This window comes from Calypte anna, chromosome 3 (genome assembly GCF_003957555.1).
Source record: "Calypte anna isolate BGI_N300 chromosome 3, bCalAnn1_v1.p, whole genome shotgun sequence".
Taxonomy (NCBI): domain Eukaryota; kingdom Metazoa; phylum Chordata; class Aves; order Apodiformes; family Trochilidae; genus Calypte; species Calypte anna.
In genome coordinates this window covers 90,677,963-90,694,447 of record NC_044246.1, presented here as the reverse complement: position 1 = coordinate 90,694,447, position 16,485 = coordinate 90,677,963, and the positions used below count along the sequence as shown (strand labels likewise).

The following is a 16,485-nucleotide window of genomic DNA, read 5'->3' as shown; positions in this document are numbered from 1 at the left end:
TTCTGTGACAATGTTTTCTCCCTTGAAACCCTGAGCTGCTAACAATACTGTCACACCAGTACCTGTAATTTTTATATTTATTGTTTCTGCACACTCACAGCTCGTTTTTGGCAGAGGTTGTGTAGCTGTGTTGTCACAGCTGGCACATGGATCCTTGGTGCACAGACTTAAAGCCCTGGTGATGGGATAAGTTTGAAGAGAAAGGAGACAGGGTTCTCTAAGCAGGATATACATTATTAAACTGATGGGAGACAATGAATTCAGAAAGGCTGTAAGATGCCATTCTTCAGGGCATGCACCAGTTAAACAACAAAGTTAGGAAGAAACTGTCCTTATATATCAGTTCTTCCATGACTGTCTACCCTGTGAATGCTGGGTAATGTGGTAATTTCCTTTGCAGCATCTGGTAGCAATCAGTCAGAAGCAGATCACATTTAAATAGACACTTGGGCTGCATCTGTATTTGCAGCTCCTGGACTTTTGTTTAGATGCATATATATGTCTAAAAAGACCTCCAAGCAACATATGTTCTGCATTGCCCTGATGTTAGTGAGTAGAGAGATGTAGAAAATAATTGTAAAAGATGTATTGATGGCTGCTGAAGTTTTTCACCAAACAGTTCAACATTTCATATATCAACACTACAGGTGGAAACCAACACACTTTTACCTCATTCGTAGAAGGATATCTATCTGTTTATATTTTTATATGACATTTCTATGTAACCGGTGTCTTTGGTGATGGTTTTTCTGAAAGAATATTAGCTCTTAAATCCAATGTTACACTTGTGTTGCTAGTGCACAGTGTTCCTCTTGCTTTAGATTTATGTTTTCTACTTTAGTTGTTTTAGATTTCTTTCACTAATAAGGCTCTCTGCCTAGTGAGTGGTTATCAATCACCTTTGCATTGGAAGGAGGTAATTTTTATCTTCCCTATTTATGATGTTGACTTTCCCTTTAGAGCTTGTGTCTCTTGCATTTGATAAATATTCAAGACTGATTTATCTCCTAAAACATCACATAGATCAAACTGTTTTTGAAAAAATGTCAAGGGGGTAAGTTTTTGTCATTCAGAAAAAGGACTCAATTGTTAAATGTTTTCCTTCATGTGTGAATTTGTAATAATTTAAGCTAATGCTACCTTCAAGATAGAATAACTCTGGTGATGCAAAAATGATGCCTATGAGAAGCCCATTGACTGGATCAAGTTAGCCCTGGCTTTCATCTGGGGAACTCCCTTGTTTCTCAAGAGAAGATTTCAGAAGTACCACTGGATCCTCTTTCTTTGTATGTGATTTTTCACTGTTCTTTTTTCCTCCCTACAAGCAGGAGATTCTGATTATCATTTTCAGATCAATCTAACAGTAATGAAGGAAATAGCCTCGTGCAAATATAGAATCTTTCTGTGAACCCTGAAAAATTCCCAGCTAGAACAAATCTCACATGACATTGCTGAGTGTGATTAGGAAGTTGTGGTTTAGATCTATCATACAGGTAATGCTAAGAACTAAAAATCCTGTGGACTTTTTAATTTCCTTGAGCACTGGCTGCCTTGAGACCAGCAGCTTCTTCACTGCTTTGAGGTAGCTGGAGTGTCTGGGTATTTTGGATGAAGCTGCTAGATAGATACGGATAGGTATACCAAGCAAATTGAGGATAAGCTGTTTGGAAGCTAGGAAAATGGTTATGATCTGGTAACTAGAACTGCAGATTGTTTGAATGTGGTGTTTTGGAGCAAGGACTATAAGAAGTCATGGGGGTTCAGGTTGCTAAGACTCCTAATACAAACTGGAAGTCCAAGGGGGCATTGGGTCAAGTTGCAGAAGGAATCTGAGACTTCAAGCTTACATTGCTCCTCCAACTTTTCTTCTTACAACTTCATGGCAGGGATCCAGCATGGGAAGCAAGGAGACAGAAAATGTTTGTCTATTTGTAGTATCTCCATGTACCTTGACAACTGCTAAGTACATGTAGGATCTTAATATTTGAAGGAAATCCTCAAGGTACTGCTATTGGCCTTCCTGTGCTGTGCCACTCACTCAGTTCCACTGGGCAACGGTGCCCCAGTGCTCACAGTGTAAATTGCATTGTGAACTAGTGTTCAAAGCTTTTTTCTTGAAGTCAAATGAATTCCCTGATCTGCTTGACAGGATAGCATCTCATCACACAGAGGTAAGAGAAAATGTCTATGCACTTCAGCATAGAAATCAGCATATCACTGATTAATCTGTCATAATGTGAAACTGTGTTGTGAGAAACCATATAAGATATGGAATCTTCTACAGAACTGATTTGTTTGTCATAATTCTTAAAGGGCCTTACAGTAAAATACCTTCTTCTGTAAGACATAAAAAATAACTGGGAAAGCAACATTTCTACAAAAATCTTGTTTCTTTCCTCATCAGAAACCGTGCCCTATAAGTTTGCAAGATGGGTGCCATATCACCTACCAGCATTGTCCTCATTCTATGTGAAATTTGTGATGAAGATAGGGACTCACCATTTGACTAGCAAACACTGTCCACACAGCTGATGTCTTCTGACTGCCTTTGTAAACTCTTGCTAAAGAAATAGCAGAATTCTCTGAGTCAGCAGCTAGTAATAGTGGTGAATGTTTCCTCCTAGTAAAAGTAGATTCCAATGGATATAAATTAAATAATATAGATAGATAGATAAAGATCTCAAAGATGGTAAACATTAAACACGTTGCCTGAAGATTTGCAACTAAATACATGAAAGAGACCTAGATAAATGTGTTCACCAGAGAGAAGACAGCAGAAATCACCTGTCACTTTTAATAGCCACTACTTAGCTAATTAGTGTCCCTGCTATGCTCAGCACATGTAAATATCATCCTCAGGCAGTGAGGAAGAACAAAAGAACCTAGGAAATAAGAATGGGGAAGAAGGTGAGGTTGTGTGTCGAATAGAAGAGTGGGTTGTGGACATGCAAGGGGAAAGAAAATGATCCATAAGAAGCCAGATTGCATCACGTCTTCTCTTTATCATAGAATTAGTTCTGTACTTCCAATGCCTCCCAGGGTCAGGATGTAGGTGTTTTTACAATGTTAGTCATAGAACTTACTGCATACCAAACTGTTACTGGTACATTTTGAGAAGCTGATGCCATGACATCTTTCAGACATGCTGGTTTGTCTCTGTATAATGAATTGCTTCTTCAAGAGCGCACTGCTATGCTCCACTGCAATGCTAACAATAAGAAGGAAAAAAAAATAATTTTCTGCCTTTATACGTATGTTCTCAGCTAAAAATGTATCCAGCATACATAAAGCCCATTACTTTTTTTTTTTTTAAAGCCAGTTTCAGATAGTTAAAGAAAACTGAGTACTGTGCTTTAGTCAGGCTTGTGTAGCAAGCACAGCTGGAGCCCAGACACTGACTCATTCTCCTGTTACCACTATCTGGATTTTTTTCCAACAGGCTCTCTTCTGCCAATAAATCTTCCAGCTTCCCATAATGTACTGTCAGGCTAAGGTCATGTCAATGTAGACATAAAAAAATAAATCTATGTCCACTCCCATAAGGAGGAAAATAAGGCAAGCAATTTGGAACTAACTAGCACTAATGAAAGCAAATAAAAAAAAAACAAACAACAACCAGGAAACATACAGGCAGCTTTAGAACTTCTCTGTACAAATCAGAATGGAATTATTCTGTATCTCTTTTTACCAGGCCACCCTCTGTCAGTTCTCCATATTTTTGTTGCAAGCAGGAGAGGAAAGCAATTTACATTTAAGAAAGACCATCCTTAGTGAAAAGCAACAACACAAAATCTAACTTTGTAAGATGTTACAATCAAACTACAGGGTAACAGCTCATTTTGGTAAATACAAGAAAATAAACAGTGGTATTTACCAGCCCCAATCTTGCTGTCATATGTGAATGAATAATTGTTGATCTGAAGAACCACTTGCAATGTCTTGCTGAAAATTTCTGATACTTAATTTGTTCCACATTTTTGTGACCACAGCATGTGGGCTTTACTAAGTTTTGACACAATCATTCGAGTTTACTCAAGAAAATTTGGATTTATATTTAACAGAAAGGTTCTAAGATTCACTCTTTCCTCGACCAGGTATCCTTGACCGATTTTAGTAGTATGGATCCATACAGTGAATGAAATTCTATGGCCTGCCATATATATGCAGTTTTCATATATTTCCTCCTGGCTCTGAAATCTATTAAAAAACTAAGAAGAAAAAGTAAATCATAGAGCATATTCTGTTTTTTCTAATACTATTTTTTCTAATTATGTGACCTGACCAGTGTCTTTCTGTGGGCCACCAGCAAGTCATCCCATCATCAGTAGACCACAATTTAAAATAGATAGCTGACACTGATAGAAAATGATCTGCCAATCACAAAAACAATACAGAAATTGTACTATTCAACTTCTAGAACTATCTAATTATTATATGAGTTTTTACAGATATCCAAAAGATTTTAGCCAACTTCTAAGCCCTATGGAGCATAAGAAAGTTGTATTTCAGAGAAAAAATGTGGCTGACAAACTCGCTAGTAGACTGTCCCAACAGCTGGTTCTGGAAAATCTCAACCAGGAATTTTTTTCAGTCTTTTAAAAGTTCAAAAACGTCAGGGAGAAAGTGTTTTTGACATTTTCTCTGGCACTACTGAAAACTCATCTATGTTCAGGCTATTACATTTGAACTTTGAAGAGTCTGTCATAACAACCTATAAGAAAAATATAATATGTCCAATTTTAGGTTACTGAGGGAAACAGGAACCTTATAAGTGAATGCAAGTATTTTTATACCAGACTCTGAGGAAAATACTAAGTAAAAAATTATAGAAGTAAAACACTGTGAAGAAGGATAAATGAAATAGGAAGTTATGCTAGTCTTCTGCCTCTGAATCCAATGACCTATAAGAGAAAATGTATTTGTAATTGTCTAAAATGTCACTATCTCCTCCCTCTTCTTTTTAAACATCGTATCAGTGAATTTTCAGAAGAATCTTTTGTCTGATGTGTTCAAGAGGGCTGGAAGGTGGGAGTTTGGTTCCTCTTCCCTGGACAGTCTGAATCATTTGGATGGCAAATCTGAGATAGAACCAGAATGAAACACAGAGTATAGACTGCTTCAGCAAACTTGGCTGGCTTTCTGAAATAAAAGAATTATCAGTATTTTTGCTGCACAACTGATAATTTTTCTGCAGCTAAACTATTCTAAGGGTATTGAAGACCTCTAGATTCTGCCTAAAGGTGCCTATTACTTGGTAGCTTTCCTCACAAGGTGAAGGTGGACAAGTGTGCACACTTTATTATGCAACTGAGAGAGGAGGAATTGGGAGAGTATTCAGGCTGCCAGAGAACAGCAAGAAGAGCAAGGAGAAACACCAACAGTAATCTTTAGCTATGATGACTGCCATTGTCAGTGTACCTGTTTTACCATCTTTGGTTGATTCTGCTTTCAAAGTCTGCTTTTGCCTAGAGTCTGGTCAAGGAGACCTTGGAAGAACATTCTTCCACTAGCATGAAATATCAAGTCATTGCAGAGATCTTCAGAGTAAATGGGTGAAGCATACAACACCTGCACATGTACTCATCACCCAATATATAATTACATTTCTGCCATTGTTTGTACCCATGTTTTATTATATACAGTTAATAGACAAAGCAAGACTGCAGGCACTGAAGCATGTAATACCATGCAGATACCCATGTAAGTAAAGGGTTGATAAAATCAAAATATATATAAAGAGAACAATTAATTTTGAAAGCATTTGAGACACTATATACTAGAAAAAAAATAAAAAGTGCTCGGTGGGGTTTTTTTGGGTTGTTTTTTTTTGTGGTTTTTTGTTTTGGTTTGGTTTTTTTGTTGGTTTTTTTTTGCAATGCATAAGTATCACCTATGACAGTATATGGTAGTAAGGAGTACTAGGTGGACTCATTTATATTTGTTGTGATCCACTCTTGTCATTTAACTGTTACCAGACTTGTTATAAAAAAATTTAGGTCTTCAATATACCTAATAACCTTATGGTTTTGGAAGTAATGCATTGTTAATAGCTGTGCAACTGATAAACTTTTGGAAGTATAATTGGAAGTACAAGCAAAATTAAGTTTTCAAAACAATCATGTGGGTACCAGATTTCTACATACTCATGTAGCTTATCTGAAGAAAGACTGCCAAGATACCGGTGCCAGTAGTTATTTTAGCTCTGTAGTCTGAAAAGTAATCAACAGTTCTATCATCAAGCCCTGAATTTTAAGAAGTGTTACAGTGGGAACTGATGTCTGCAGTGTTGGAGGATGGGGTTGGGGGGAACATTCTGAGGCTACATTCTGCTTCCACTGAAACTGATGCACTTTTAGACAAGACTTAGCAGGGAGAGGAGATTTATTTGAAAATTTACACAGTTACTTTTTGATAAACTAGCCGGTGTTGCTTCTCTAGCTCAGCTTCCACAAAGCCTCAGCCAAAGGAAGAGCTAGAACAAAACAAAAGTAATGGAAAGACAAAATACTAAGAGCTGAGACAAAGTAATATATTTAGTTTCTAGTAGGAAGGTATCTTAAGGATCAGCTAGTATGATGATCATCATTTCATATGTCTTGCTCAGGCAACTTCCAGTTAATTTGGAATTTCGCTTGCATAAGGAATAAGGGAGTTACCTCTAACTCCTTATGCTGGTGTCAATTCATAACAGGGGACAGGACTTGGTACTACATCCAAGAGAGACCCTTTTCCCCTAACTTGCAAAATTACCTAAGTTTCCACTGCTGTGCATCACTTACCTTTGAAAAAGGTCACAAAACTCAGATGACAAAAAACCCAAACCCAAACAAACTTAGCTAAACAAATGGAAAATAGATCAACTACATAAATTTAGTCAGGCTGGATGTCCTTTTAGAGACCAGCAGGATACCTACCCCTTTCCAAGTATTTCAGGGGAAACTATTCCCTTGAAAAGATTAAAAGGTAGCTGCAAGCTCAGTGGCTAGATTAGGCAGACTGGATCCCACCCTGGTGTTTATTTTGGGGGTTTTCACTTCTAATGATGGAAGTGCTCTGAGTATATCTAACGCAGAGATTTATTAGCAAAGGTGGCCGGCCACTTACATTAAGGTTGGAATTTTGCAGACTGTTTTACACAGCAACTGGGTATTTGAAAACTCTCTGTGTGTCAGTACTGAACAGGACATTTTTTCAAGATCAAGTCATAGGCTTAAAACAGGAAATCTGCTTGGCCACATGTGTATTATTCAACAACCCTAAATAAATACCAAAAAGGCTGAAGAAAGTCCTTAAACTGCATTGAGCTCCCTTTAATGGAGACAAAATAATACTTTGAAATTTTTAGACAATAGAAGTTTCTAATGAAAAATATTTTAAACCTTTTTTGCATTATTCTGAAATCTGACAAATAATTCTTTATATGACTAAAGAAAATTATAAAAATCCTGGATACATAGCTATGCCTTGTTTTTTACCTTGAGCAGCAATACTGGTGAGGTTTAAAAAAATTAAATTACCTACAGATTACTTGGATCATACTCTTTATTGCTATACAGGTAGAAATTAAGTTAATCACAAGAGTATTAGAAATGTGGCAAACACAAAATGTTCTATGCAACAAAAGCCTGTTCTTCATGTAAATTTGTTCAGTGGTAATAGCATCCAAGAAAAGAAAACATCAACCTCTATACAGATAGACAGATTGAAAAACCTCTTTGCATGTTTCAGAAGCTCACAATTTAAATATAATGAAGATATACTCGGAAAAAGAAGGAGATCCTTGTGCAGCAGAATACATTAAATTTAGCCTGATGCTTGATAGTTCAAACTTTCCCTGTCTGTTTGTTTGGAGATGATGGAGCAGTGGCTGAGCCCAAGCTATGTTTACCCTGATCAGCCAGGATGTTTGTTTTAACTGCTTGGTTGCTGCTGCTCCACACAGGGAAGAGGCCACCTTCTGCTTTTCTTTCCCATGGTAGAAATCTGAATCACTCTCTCCCCCCTATATCCAGGCTCTAATTTCTCAAATTTGTGAGTACTTCTTATCTTTGATACTTCAACCCCTCTCTCTAAGATTGTACTTCAGTCCTTCTCTTCTACATTGATCAAATGTTCAGAAGAGGAAGATTAACAAGAGAAAAAAAACCAGAAAACCCCAAGCCTCATCATGGCAGGCAAAATTATTTATAGCACATGGAACATCTTGTAATGGAGTAGAGAAGTGGGATCCTTTTGGATAAGCCTATCACAGGGAGAAGACAGATTGTTCCTTGAAATGTAGCCTGAAAAATTATGCTAAGGGATTGAAAATTTGATCTGTAACAGAACAAGGATGCAGCAAATGTACTTGCTACAACAGCCTAAAAATACTGAAGAAGATGCATATAGTGAGAGGCAGATGTGGATGACAGACCTACCTGTCAGGATAAATTTAAAAAGATTGTGAAAATGTATCTAGATTTACTCCAGTACTACTCCACTTGTGTTCTAGAGTCTTGGACAGGGGACTTGGGGGATAAATGTAGGATCCAAAAGCCCTGTACGAATGGAGCCAGAGAGCCGTAGGGTATCACAGGGGGTGTGACCATTGTCACTCCCCACTTAAATCAACATTGAGAGACTTGGAGAATATTCCAACTAGAATAACTCCCTGGACTTCTCTTCACTGCATAACTCATGCTTTACTCACTTCAGAGCATGCTGAAATTTAAGGCTAGCTCAAAATACTTACCCTGCTATTTATATTAGGTACAGAGGTATCTGTGCATCATGGTCAGAAGAAAAAATCTCAGTAAAACCTGGATGGCAAACAGACACACAGATTGAAGCTGGGCTAGCAATGACACAAATACAGTACAAGAAAAGTGTAAATTTCTGAAGGTTTCTGAAAAAAGCCAGACAAGTAAGATAATTGAGTTAAATTAAGTAAAAAAAATATTTGAAATATTTTGAATAAATAAAATTTTTAAAGAATATTAAAAAAGAATATTCAAGAAGCAGGTTATGAAGGCCATTATATATAAACACTGAATTATATGAGGATTAAATCCGACTGGTGATTCATGCAGTAAATAAGACTGTGGGTAAATTAACAACGAGAGCTGAATGGGAGCTGGAAGCAGAGGAGGGATGTTTTCTGCTAATCCCTGCCATCCATAAAGACTCAGACATCCTAGACTTGATGGATGAACAGGGAAACTTGAAAGAGAGACTAGATAGCAGCATCAACTTATTTATCCTTTTATTAGTAGTTGTAGTCATGCAAGTAGAGAAGAACTAGGCTCTGAAGGAATAGCATCTGCTATTCAGTATGATAAAAGTGGGAGTAGAAACTGTTCAATGGTATGTACTTAATGTCAGCAAGGATTTTGAGTTTTGTTAATTAATTGGGGTATGCTGAATTGGACTGTGTTTGGATGGGATGATGGGGACTGTTTGACAGCTGACCATATGGATGCTGTTGTAAAACATTTGTGAGGTGGGTTGTTGCAACATCAATGATTCTCTCAAAAAAATACTTAAAAAAATCAGATTGTACTGGTAATGTTACTGTGGAAGTCATGGAAATACACAAAGAAAAATGTAACCAAAATGCTATTGTGAGAAATTTTACCATCTATAGGTTTCAATAAACATTTCAGGAGAAAAGTTTGTATTACAAAATTTTGGGAACTTGATAACTTTTTCACTTCTTCTTTCTTCCAAGAAAATTATTTTTCTGTGGAAGGGCTGACAAACCCCAAGGTTTTGCACTGTAAGATGTAGAAATACAGGTACTAATTTTGATTGTTCATTTCTTCTGAAGTAATCATATAATTTTTGCAATATCAGTGTAAACAGTTAACTGAAATAAAAAACTAAACAGGGTAGGTTTTTACCTAATTGCAATTTTACCATCTGCATTCAGCATTAGAGGGAAAAAAGTTAGCAGTAAAACAAAATTTAAGAAAAAGGAAAATGGTGTGTGAAGACATAACTGCTGGGGTGGCAGGGCTCAGGGATTGGTGTCACTGGCAGGGCTTTGGGTTTTTTGACCATGGAGCAGTATGTGCATCACTGGGTCTTCTGGCAAGAGATGGGGTACATCTTTCTCAGCATGGGAAAAGGACCTTCTCACAGGAGTTAGCAGCCCTTATTGTGAGGGCTTTTAAGCAGGCTTGAAAGGAGAAGGGGATAAAATCAGGATCAGTAGAGGTGAGCCTAAGGATGGCCTTCAGTCTGCTGTCCCACTCGGGGTGAGAAATGGTGATATACCTTGGGACAACAAAAACACAGGGCTCACTAATAGGTTAGTTGCCAGGAAAGTGTCTGGGAATGGTCAAATAGCAAAACTGAAAGCTCATTGCCTGACTCCCTCCTTGAAATGTAGGTGACCCTACTCTGGCAGGGGGGTTGGACTTTATCTTTTGAAGTCCATTCCAACCCCTAACTTTCTGTTATTCTGTGACCTGTTAAAAAGCAGCAGGACATGGTTCAGTAATAGAAATGGTGACAGACAGCAAACTGCATACCATGGTTTTGAAAAGTGTGGTATTACTTATATGCCAAGACCAAAAATATTAATTGAAATTAAATTAAAAAGAAAAGCATTGCTGGTTTCTGCAGAGTGGTCCTCAGCACTGGCACACTTCTCCCCCTCCAGTCCAGTCCGGGTACAGAACTTGAAGCATATTTTGCAAACTCTTTACCTTACTCCTTGGCCTGCCTTTGATGGTGCGCTGCCAAGTCTCAGAATGATCTCTTTGGAGTTAACATACTGGTCAGAGGCAACAGCTCTGCCTTCTTGCAGTTACTGGGGAGATTCTGGCAGATTCACTCCTACTCCTGATCAATTTGTGTAGTAGCCAGGTGGAAAAGGGAAGGGCCTGGGAAAGAAAAAGGAAAGGGTTGAAAGGGGTACTACATGTTGAGAGGGGTAATGGATGCAAGTTGGAGCATAGGGGTTTCTGTGTAAACATAAGAAAAAGCTTTTTCACTGTGAGGGTGACAGGGCACTGGAACAGGCTGCCCAGTGAGGTTGTGGAGTCTCCTTCTCTGGAGATATTAAAAACCCATCTGGATGTGTTCCTGTGTGACCTACAGTAGATGGTCTGGCTCTGGCAGAGGGGTTGGGCTCAGTGAGCTCTTGAGGTCCTTTCCAACCCCTAACACTCTGTGATTTCTGATTTCTGTGACAGCAGCGAGAGCACTGGCTATTAAAAAGAAGAAAAGAAAAAGTTGCTTTGGGTTAAAGTTTCTTTATATGTATATAAAGATACAATGTTGCTTTGGGTTGAACATATTTTTTTAATATATTTTATATATTTTTTTATATTTATATATTTTTGAAAATATATAAAAAGATACTGACAGTGTTTTTATCTTAGTGTCATGGTTTAACCCCAGCAAAAGCTGTGCAAGCAAAGCAAAACAAAAAATTTGCTATTTTCCATCATCAGGCAGGTGTTCAGCCATCTCCAGGAAAGCAGGGCTCCATTATATGGAATGGATTCTTGGGAAGAAAAACACTATAACTCTGAATGTTTCTCCTCCCATCTTCTTTCCCCAGCCTTACATGCTGAGCAGAACATCATATAGTATGGGATATCCCTTTGGTCAGTTGGGGTCAGCTGTCCCAGCTTGTGCACCCTCAGCCTACCGGTGGTGGTGTTAGAAACAGAAAATGCCTTGACTCTGCTCAGCAGTAACAAAAATAGCTCTGCATTATCAGCACTGTTTAGAGCACATTATTCTAAAGAACAGCTTGTCAGGCTAAACTACTGATTTTAATCACTTTGTGAGTATAAACTGACTGCCAGTTCTGATTTTCCATCCCTTTACACTCTACATTTGTTGCAAGATCATCAACTAACTTTTCTAGTTGAGGAAAATTAGAAAATGAATGGCATTTCAGGGCAGGGACACAAAGCAGAACATAACCACAATGGCAGCAAAATGGTCATCCCAGTGGCAAAAGTGGCAAATTCTGCAGTAATCTTGAGCAAGCAACAATAATATACAACTGTAGAATGGTGCAGATTTTATGGGGCCTGGGAATTAAAGGGAAGTTCCTCAGTGTTTGAATACTCTGCTAAATATTTCACTTTCAAATTGTCTTAACAGCATCAAGGAACTAAGTGGTACGGTGATCCTTGGTTTTGGGTGCTGGTATTGCTCAGATTCAGATGACATTTCTGTCACCAAGGTGAACAGGGGACAACAGTAGGTGACTGATGACAAAAGAGTAGTTGTGCCAGTCTTGAGGACAAATGTTGGGTGCTGTGGGAGGACACTTCAGGTAGACCCTGGGGAGCAGTGCAGTGGGTGCCTTGGCCATGAAGGGTTTGTGCCCCATGGCTGTGTGGCCAGGCCATTGACATGATGGGCCACCTGATGCCTGCTGTGGCCTGGTTTTACCAATGGACTTTGCCTGGCATGGTTGTCCTGCCATGAGGGAGAGAGCTCATGACTGCTTTGGCACTTGAGGAGCCATTTTACTACGGTGCCATTCAATACTGAGTATTGAGAACAAAGGAAATACCTGTGGGCTGCCAGGCTGTGGAAGCGACCACCACGCCAGGCACCCACAGCCATCCATTAGCCTCCCATTAAAACCCATTGAAAAGGTTAAGGGGGAAAAAGAGGACGGGGTATTTGTTTAACTTAGGGGCAAATATTTTTAAACACCTTCAGTCATGAAAACGACAAGCCGACATCAAGCTAGTTACAGCGTATCACGTACTGCCAGAAAATCCAGACGAGAGGATCCATCTAATCAGTTTCGGGATGTGAGTACGATGGGACAGGCACCACAAACCTCGCACCACAAACCTCCCTCCAGGAGGGCAGAATCTGCCGGGACCGAGCCACCCTCCCCGGCACCGGCACCAGCACCGCCGCCGTAGCCCTGGGCGCCTTCCGCTGCCACCCCACCCTCTGCGGGAGGCGTGACCGAGTGGGCGTGACCGAGTGGCTGTGACCGGGTGGTAGATACTGCGTGGCGGAAGTGGGTGGGGTTGTCGGTGCGCGGGAAATCGGGGGTTTCGGCAAGCGGGCGGCCTTCCTCCCGCCCTCCTCTCCCTCAGCCTCCCCGGTGCGGCCTCTCTCCTGGCTGAGCGGCCGTGTCGCCCCCAGGCCGGCCGGCGGCGGACATGGATTTCTCCAGTGGGCGAGCGAGGCTGAAGCAGGCGCGGCTGGCGGGGGACCGGCGGGAGCTGTATCCTCACAGCCTGCAGTTCTACCTGGAGCCCCCCACGGAAAGCATCTCTCTGGTGGAGTTTGAGAACCTTGCCATCGATCGCCTGAGGCGTGAGTTGCGTCGTCTCCCCTCCACCCCTGCTACCCTTTGTGCTTTTGATTCTTCCTGTCATGGCTGTGTGTATTTTTGACGGGCTTAGACACACTCTGCCTCTTAATGATGTGAATTGGATGCCTGCTCCTGCTGAAATGAACTCCTTTTAAGGAAAATGTGTTGCTTGAGGTGTTTCAGAGGCCAGTAGGTGACATCCCTAGGAGTGTTTGGGGTATAGCAGTCAGGACTGTGTGGTTTCGGTTTACACTGGTGGGTTTTATGAGTGTGTTTCACTTTCTAGGTGTGGGGACACAGTTGATGTCTCTCAGTACCACGAGTCAGGTCGTTGGGGCTGGGAACAAGGGTTCCCCTGAACACCACTGAATCCGAGGTTTCCGTCATTACAGTGGGAATGTGTTCTGAAACTGATTGATCCATCAGGGATCTGTCTCCCTTTCCTTGGTGACTGTATGGCTCCCAGAGACGGGCGAGCGGCTCGGGACTTTTGAGCTACACCTTGTACTCTGTATTTTTCACCCCTTTGCTCCCCATACCACTAAAAGCAATTCTTGAGGCCTTAACCCAATTTTGCATTTCTCAACATTAATAAAAATGCAGCTATATTTTTTTAGATTTCTTTTCAGTATGTTGTCTCTAACATGGGCGTTTTGTTTTCTTTCCCCAGTGCTTAAAGTAGTTGAAAGCCTTGGTGTGAGCTATACAAGAGGTAGTGAACCATACAAAACAAAGCTGGAGAATGAGCTACGGAAGCTTAAGTTTCCCTACAGAGTAAGTAAGGAAAAAACAAACCCAAAAGCAACCAAACAAATCTCTTTATTACTGCTTACTTACTACTCTTACAATTTAGTTTCTTTACAGCATTCAAGAATAAGAGTAGAGGTGATGCAATACTTTTCCTACTGTTCCTATTCTAATTCTGTCGTTTTGTCAGAGATGTAGTTTTTCTTTGAGCGTATCTTTGACTGTATATATTGTATTAAAGATGAGTATTAAATACACTTTTAAACAGCAATGGTAAATTAATTGTGAATTTTTAACCTGGGAGGGATTATTTATCTGAAATAGTAATAATGTGTTCCATAGGCTTTGGCTGAGGATGATTATGAGGCAAGAAGAAAAGATCATATTTCTCATTTCATACTGCGCCTTGCTTACTGCCAGTCGTAAGTACTTTTTTGGGTTATACTTTATTCTTATTATAATTTTAAATGTATACAGATAGTATGTTGCTGTATTATAGACATTGACATTTTTGAGTTACGTGGCTACTAAATAGGAAAGAAGGCTCAAATACAGGTTTGGAGTTTTTTTGCTGGGATCCTAATTTCAACTGTGATGAAAAAGGATGCTCAGGAGTAGGATTAAAATTAGTACCCAGGTTTTGTGATAATTAACAGAAATAAGTGTAAGGTTTTCAGTTTTACACAGAACATTGATTTGAGTTTCATTAGACATATTCTTGAGATTTAAGCACACCAGTATTAAGTGTTGGGCATTTGCAGTGATTTGATAATTTAATTTAAATTAACTGTGTCAACTGTTTGAGCTGTTGATTACTGACCAAACCCCTGACTATGGAAAAGGACTTTCTGAAAGTGAGAGCCTTGTTTCTGGCAAACTAAAAATACTTTCTGAGTTTGAAGTTTTCTCTACTGTCTCTGCTTTTCTTCCCAATTCATTGCTGTGGAAAACTGCAGTTTTCCAGTTGTGTGCAGTTTCAAGCAAAAAAGTGGGTCCTGTCAAGTGCATTGCTTTTGCTTCACCTGTAGTTTTTGGATGAAGTCACAGAGGTTGTCAGTACTTTGTCTGTTAGCAGCTTTGTTTTACCTCAGTTGAGCTCCTGACTCCTTGCCGTTGCAATCCTTTCTTGTAATTGAAACTTCTTGCAGCTTCTGCTTTTTCTATTAAACTGTTCCTTTACCTCAACCAGTCATGGTTTAATGCTGTGCCAGCAATTAACTGAATGACTGATGAAGAGAGATGCTCTCTATTAATCCCCTCCCCACCAAGGAAAGGAGAGAGAATAAGGGAGAGAAACATAGCTACACAGCTTTAATGAAACAGTAATGATAAAAAAGGAAGAATTATAAATATATACAATTATACAGAAAAAGGATACCACACTGCCCCCCCCTTGTCCCCAGTAACTCTCATGTCACCACTAAGGCTGCAGAGCAGTCCTGGGAAAGTCCAGGCTGGATGCCTGGGGTCAGCAGCAGTCGGGACCTGGAGGCAGGAGCATGCTGATTCAGGCTGATACGGATCAGGACCACAGGCAGAGGAATGGGTGGAATCTTCCCAGGATGCCAATGCAAATGGGAACAGGAGGACCAGAGAGAAGAGCAAAGGCAAAGGGGCTTGACCCTGGTGATCTCTCAAATTTATGCTGAGTATGACACGTATGGAATGGAATACTCCATTTGGTCATTTTGTTCACCCGTCTTCTCTGCTCCTCTCTAAAGGGATGTTGCAGGTGTGACCCCTTTACTCCCTTTCTCTTTCCAGAGTGTAAGATGTTCCTCAGAACCAAGCAGTGGCCTTGGTACTGCAGACCACTCTCAAGTTGTAGCTATAAACACCGAGTGCTATCTGTTCTAGAAGCAGACACTGACTGAGAAACTTGCTGTTAATTTCACCAAGTACAGATTCTTATGAGAATCTGTACTGAAAGCAAAAATTACAAGACAGAAAATTTAGTCTATCCTGGCCCAAACCAAGACACAACCCATGCGTTTTCTCACTTGTACCTTTCCTATTCTGTTCCCTCATCCGACTGAGAGGGAGTGAGTGCACAGCTCTGCTGGGCGTAGTTGTTGGCTGGGGTTAACCCATGACAAATTGTTAATTCAATTGCACTTTGAGTTGCAATATTGTTTGTTTAAATTAGGTGAGTGTGGTAGAACACATGATACTGTAATAGCTGACATGACTGAAGTGCTGCTCTGTATGGGTGCAGATTTGTAAGCACAAACAGGAGAGTGAGTGTGAGGGACTCTAAGCCAAGTTATGGAGCTGGAACAGATGGGGGTTTTCCTTGGAATTGATCTTTGGACAGTTGAGAGCTTTGGACTAAGTGTTGGAGAAGAGACCAAGCTGGCTAACAACATTGTAGGTGCCTGCTACGGACTCTCTGATCAGATTAGGAAGCAGAAGGGTCCTTAAAAGCTTCCAGATCTGGAATTCCAGTGGCATCT

At 40.0% G+C, this 16,485-nt stretch overlaps 1 protein-coding gene across 1 annotated transcript in view; it reads left to right on the top strand.

Moving 5' to 3' along the window:
- Window positions 1-13,005: 13,005 nt before the first annotated feature.
- Window positions 13,006-16,485, top strand: part of PRIM2 (DNA primase subunit 2) — a 93,746-nt gene continuing 90,266 nt past the window's right edge. The window contains exons 1-3 of the mRNA XM_030447776.1: window positions 13,006-13,287; window positions 13,956-14,059; window positions 14,375-14,454. Coding sequence (XP_030303636.1) covers window positions 13,131-13,287; window positions 13,956-14,059; window positions 14,375-14,454 — 341 coding nt within the window. The 5' untranslated portion in view covers window positions 13,006-13,130. The remainder of the gene's footprint in view (window positions 13,288-13,955; window positions 14,060-14,374; window positions 14,455-16,485) is intronic.